Source organism: Lutra lutra, chromosome 7 (assembly GCF_902655055.1).
Source record: "Lutra lutra chromosome 7, mLutLut1.2, whole genome shotgun sequence".
Taxonomy (NCBI): Eukaryota; Metazoa; Chordata; class Mammalia; order Carnivora; family Mustelidae; genus Lutra; species Lutra lutra.
Window position 1 is genome coordinate 127,536,361 of NC_062284.1, and position 6,000 is coordinate 127,542,360.

General features: G+C 38.7%; 1 protein-coding gene across 1 annotated transcript in view; it reads left to right on the plus strand.

The window, feature by feature from the left end:
• Positions 1-5,759, plus strand: part of DIO2 (iodothyronine deiodinase 2) — a 224,022-nt gene extending 218,263 nt beyond the window's left edge. The window contains 2 exon segments of the mRNA XM_047735554.1: positions 110-680; positions 683-5,759. Of these exon segments, the coding sequence (XP_047591510.1) occupies positions 110-680; positions 683-705 (594 nt within the window). The 3' untranslated portion in view covers positions 706-5,759.
• The last annotated feature ends 241 nt before the right edge of the window (positions 5,760-6,000 follow it).

A 6,000-nucleotide genomic window follows, 5' to 3' on the forward strand; every position in this document is an offset into this window, starting at 1 on the left:
AAGGAAATGCCACATTTGATTAGAGCCAGTTGTTTTTGTATAGAGTGAAATGGAGTGACAATGCATTTCATATGGTATTCTCTCCCTCTTTTCTTTTTTTCACCACCAGGTGAAATTGGGTGAAGATGCCCCCAATTCCAGTGTGGTACACATTTCCAATGCTGAAGGAAGTGACAACAGTAGAAATGGTGCCCAGGTGACGATGGTTGATGGAGCCGAGTGCCACCTTCTTGACTTTGCCAGCCCTGAGCGCCCACTGGTGGTCAACTTTGGCTCAGCCACTTGACCTCCTTTTACTAGCCAGCTGCCAGCCTTCAGCAAACTGGTGGAAGAGTTCTCATCAGTGGCTGACTTCCTATTGGTCTACATTGATGAGGCTCATCCTTCAGATGGTTGGGCAGTGCCTGGTGATTCTTCTTTGTCTTTTGAAGTGAAGAAGCACCGGAACCAGGAAGACCGATGTGCAGCAGCCCACCAGCTTCTGGAGCATTTCTCCTTGCCGCCCCAGTGCCGAGTTGTGGCTGACCGCATGGACAATAATGCCAATGTAGCTTACGGGGTAGCCTTTGAACGTGTGTGTATTGTGCAGAGACAGAAAATTGCTTATCTGGGAGGAAAGGGCCCTTTCTGCTACAACCTTCAAGAAGTCCGGCGTTGGCTGGAGAAGAATTTCAGCAAAAGATGAAATCTAGATTAGCTGGTTAAAGGTATGATTGTAAAGGAGTTTTTTTTTTTTTTTAAATTATGTAAAGGAAAGGAAATTAAGAACTGAATCCACTATTTCCACCGAGCCCCATTGTCTTGCTGAAAGTTAGGAATTTACATGTCAGAAGAACATAGACATCTAACATCTCCATACTCCTTTTACCACTCAATGGCATTTGGCTAAGTAGTAGCCCCAGCACATCTCCTCCTAATGAAAAGCCCGAATGAAAAGATCCCAAGATGGAGAGGAAGAAATGCTGTTTCAACATGTGTTCATTCTGCCTTGGGAAAGAAGTAATACAGCTGATGCATGCTTTGGGACTTGAAGAAAAGACTTACCTGAATAACTACTATGTTAGGGAACTGTTGTCCTTATTAGTATAAGGAGTATTGCCTATGCTTTATTCAGCACGGATAGAGCCCATCTGGAAAGTTCCCAAATATTTAAGTATAAAGAGTCCTTGAGCCCAGTTCTTGTGGTTAAGGCTTTCATGTTTAACAATGTTCGAGTAGTTTCTGCTATTCTAGTTTCTAGCCATGTGGTGCTCTATGCCAGTCTAAACATCCCAGAACTCACAGGTGTATTTGCAGATATCAAGGATGATCCCTACCTGGAGGATTAGGATGATTATCTGAAATCTGAGGGTTCCTTTCTAGGCAGATGGGGAAAGCCCTAGAAGAAAATCCAACTGACAAGCTAGGGGCAGGAGGCAGAAAGATGAGGAGGCTTCACAGAGTTTCACCTTAAAGCTATGGGGAATGGGACTAATTTGTTAGTCACAGAAACATGGAAACATAAAACATACATGGGCCAGAAAAAGAAGCAACTTAATTGAAATCAGCATGGAGAATATGCATATGAAATCAATGAATTTATCATATATTCCTCAATTGAGGGAGAAAGGAGGATGGAAAGGAGAAAAAAACCCCATGCTTCATTATTTTTAATTATGAGGGTTTTTTGTTAGAAATAATTACTTTCTAAAATAGGTCTGTGGTATGTATATTTTCAGCAGGTGAATTATACCACATGATACTGACTAAATGTAAAACCAGTAGGTCCAGTGGTGCTGGTCTGTCCCTCTCCATTCCTACAATTCTGATGTGGCCCTATTCATTCTTGTTCTCAGTCTCCTTAACGGATGCCGGGCTGGAGAGTACATTCTTCATAATATACTCTTGATAATATATATAAATATATTCTCAGCTGCTGTGGGAGGTAGGTGCCCTGGCCATTCAGCTGTAGCACTGTTCTCCTCCCAGAGTGGGTGAACTATAATGAATAGTAAGTGCAAATAAACAAGATTTCTTCAGTTACAAAATAGAGGAAGAGAAAGTTACTTTGAGACAATTCTCATTAATAATTTCGGAGGCTTTGATACGAGGCAACCCTCAGTGGCTTGGAATTTGGCAAAATGGAATTCCCATTTACATTTAAATTTGGACTGGGATCTTCCTTTGTTCCAGTTAGCTGAGGTCTAGTAATCTAAGGCCTCTGTCCTCATTATAATGCTACACACACACACACACACACACACACACACCATATTTCTCTTTAAAATACACTATAGTTTTACCTATAATATAATATCTAAATATCATAACCCCCAAAGAATAGACCAATTAATTTTGTATTATAAATATTTTATTGTTAATTTGAGGATGATATTAAATCACAGTATATGGTTGTATTGATACGTACAATCAAAGGTTCTTATGATCATTCCATTAATAATTGAATCATAAAATAAAAGTTGTAGAGAAAAAAGAAAAACACTCAAGTTGAAAATATCTTCCAGAACTAGTTGCCTGAAATAAGAAGAAGTTGGGAATTGAGTGTGTAAGAACCAAAAGTATATTCAAAGAAACAAAACAGAACTGGAACAATGTATCAGTCATATCAGTAGTTTATTGTTTAGATATTAATGTACTATTTTAACTGATTATTTTCTTTACAGTAATATTTAAGCTTTTCAGTGTCTTAAATTCTATAAAACACACCCTGCAAAGAAACAAAGGAAATTTTGAAAATGTGGCAACATCTAACAAATTTCTGGAAATTCCCACGGAGAACAGATTACTTCAGAGTTCTCAGTCATTAAACTTTATACTCCAGACTGGGCCGCACTGAATTTTATCTTTAAAATGGTGTCAAGATTATGTGGTACCCTAGAAAAGTAAAATGAAAACTTGGTTGCAGCACACTCACCCTGTTGTCCTTAAACTTCCCCTTTGTTCTACATGTACAATAATGGAACAGGATGTTAGAGAAGCTGGTGGGGGGATGAGATTTGGCTAAGGCAGTGCTAGTTGTCTGGGAAAAAGGATGATGGAAAAAGCACCCAGTTGCGATATATGTTTAAGGAAAAGAGAAGGTCGTGTGTGTGCAGTTCCTCTCCATGAGGATATTCCAATGGAAAAATGAAGCAGTGGAAGTAAATATACAAAGGCATAGGCTGAATATCAGGGAAAAAGATATGTTCAATAGAACATAGAAGACTTTCTGGAAGAAAGGCAGTTAGGGAACAATGAAGACAGTGAATTGACAAAGCTCAGGAATCCTACAGTCTGTAGAATGGCTTGGTGTTAACCAGAGTTATGATAAGCCTATAATTATGTAACCTATTTATCTCAACATGGTTTTATATGATTTCCTGTGATGCATCTTTTATGAACGTAACAAGAACTCATTATTTGAAGTAGAGGAGAATCAGTTCTTAGCTGGTATGCTCAGAGAAATTATTAGAGTGTCAATACCCACCCTACCTGTCTTGTCTTTATAAAGTATGTTCCTTTGACCAATTGTTCAAACATACTTGGTAAAGTATGTTCCTTTGAACAATTGAGACCTAAGCATCCCCTCCCCCTAGGCTGTGTTTACATGGAGCTATCAGTTTAGCCTTTTAAACTGAATTAGCTTGTCTATTATTGAAATAGTTTCCAAGTAATTTTAGATATTATCATAGCATCTGGATTTACTCAAACCTTTAGTGTTTGAAAGACATATGTCTTGGAACTATTCAAACTTATTTTATTTTATTGCTTAGAGAAAATATTAGTGGAATCAACAATGACTTTCTTGAATGGGTGTGAAGGAAATGCCCACAGAATAATGTAGAAATGTTTGATCCAGATATTAAAATGTAACTGACCTCCTCAGAGGAAGACTAGTAACTGTTCTTTGTATAGCAAAAGTGACAGTCGTTTAACTTATATGACTTATTGTTTTCATGTTTTGGATCTCTGGTACTGTGTCTTCACCTTGTTTATAGAATGTACCTTTGATTTTTGGTAATATCAAGTTCTGAATGGCCTACTGATTTAAATTCTGCCATTAAGCAGAAAATGCCTATTCTATGACCAAGGGGAGAAGAGAAGCCTGCTGTCTTTTATTTTGCTGGAAGTGTGTTTCACTATTTGGGCTTTTGAATAAAAAATATGAAATATGGTGAGGTCATGTGTGGGTACTGCCTTGTTGCAAGAAATACCAGAGGGCATGTTAAAGACAATATCTATGCCTTTGGGAGAATTCCCAGCTGGATACAAGGTGCTCTTAGCATGTCTTGTGGGTTATATCCACAGCAAAAGGAATACACTGATGTACAGGGCTTTCCATTCTGTAAATCTGACTGATGGTTTGGAAAATTAGCTTAATTAGAATCATATGGCCATTGTAAAGGGGAAAATGTAGACACCAATTTCTGTCCCACTGAAGGGTTAATGAAAACCTCTCCAGCACTTAGAGGTTTTCAGAACATGTCCAATGTCATGTCTCTCAGCAGAAGAGATTAACAGTAAGAATTCCGATTCCAGGAACTTAAAACAAAATGATATTGCCAAAAATCAGAGCAAAAATGTTTTCAGTTATAGTCCAACTTTCTCCCTACTTTCTACTTTATCTTAAAAATAGAATCCAAACTTAGGTTTCACATGTACATCCAGAACGGGGCATAAATATCAATTTCTGCTTGGTGATCAGCATTCTCCTGGTGGTATCTTGAGGTCCTCCATGAAAGAAGGAAGTAGGGCCTGGGAGAGTTAGGAAGTTGCTAACTGGAGAGAGGTAGGCCCTGAGAATTTGGTCTACTGATTTGAGAGAATTTGAAAAGAAACTTCTTACCAGTGAAAAAGGCTGCTGGGTATCAATGAATGACTTTAGAATGAGGCAAACATTGGGCTACTTCTTAATGTCTTAAGTTCTGGATAGCAGCAGAGGCAAGGTCTCAACTAAGAGACCCGGCTCTGTTCTAAGGTGAGTCTGAACCAATAGAAAACAAACATGTACAGATATCCAAACAAGACTGGTCATGCAATTCAGGGCTTGCTGCCCATTTAGGGCAGTAGCACCAGAGCTCCATGGAGTTCATTTAATATTTACTGAGGTGATTTCAAGGACCCAGGAGATGTTGAATGAAGTCACTATTTGGGCTCAAAACTATCCCCCCTTCCACCCCTCAAAGCAAACAGGTAAACACATAAATGAAAGAAGCCCACAGAAGGGGGTGGGGAATAAATAAAAATTCTCTCAAGACTTTTCCAGACTACATCACTGGCCCATGTACTTTTTATGTGTATTAGGATGAGAGACTATGAAGACATAGGTATCCAGTACTTTATAACCAAAGCAATTAAAAGATATTGGGTAGGGAATGTTGGCCAGTTTTACTTAGTTTTGCATCACATTATTGCCAGACTCTATCACTAGCCCAAGTAATCGAGTACCCGGAGAGGGAGACTGGGATGTGCAGAGGTGACCAGTGTGCAAATGATAACTACTGATGAAAGAGTCACTGACTCAGTTAGTGGTTGGATGTAGTCACATTAGTTTTCCCCTGCCCATCTTTGTCTCCCTGGCAAGGAGACTATTTGGGGCACGATGCTATGGGTACTGGGTAAATGTGGTGAGAATGCACGTGTGTCTTTCTCTGCTGCTCAGTTGCAGAAACAGAAATGCTTTGGAGGTTATCGTAGAAGGAATGTTATTATATTGGTGCTGAGTGGTATGTGTGCTTTTAAAATTTGTTCTTGTATTTTAATAAACTTTGAATAAAAGAATAAAGTTACTCTTTGGTTCTGTTTATTTATTTTTAAATTATTCTCTAGACCTTGCCCTGGCTGGAACACATTCATGGTTGACAAGGGAAAGAGAATCCATCATTCTAATATTTATTCCTTGGTATTTGTGGGTAAAGACACCAGCAATGCCAGGTTATTTTAATCTCACGATGTGTGCCAGGGTCTTCAAGGAAATCAAGACAAGTTAGAAGAAAATCTTCAGATACTTTCCATATTCAT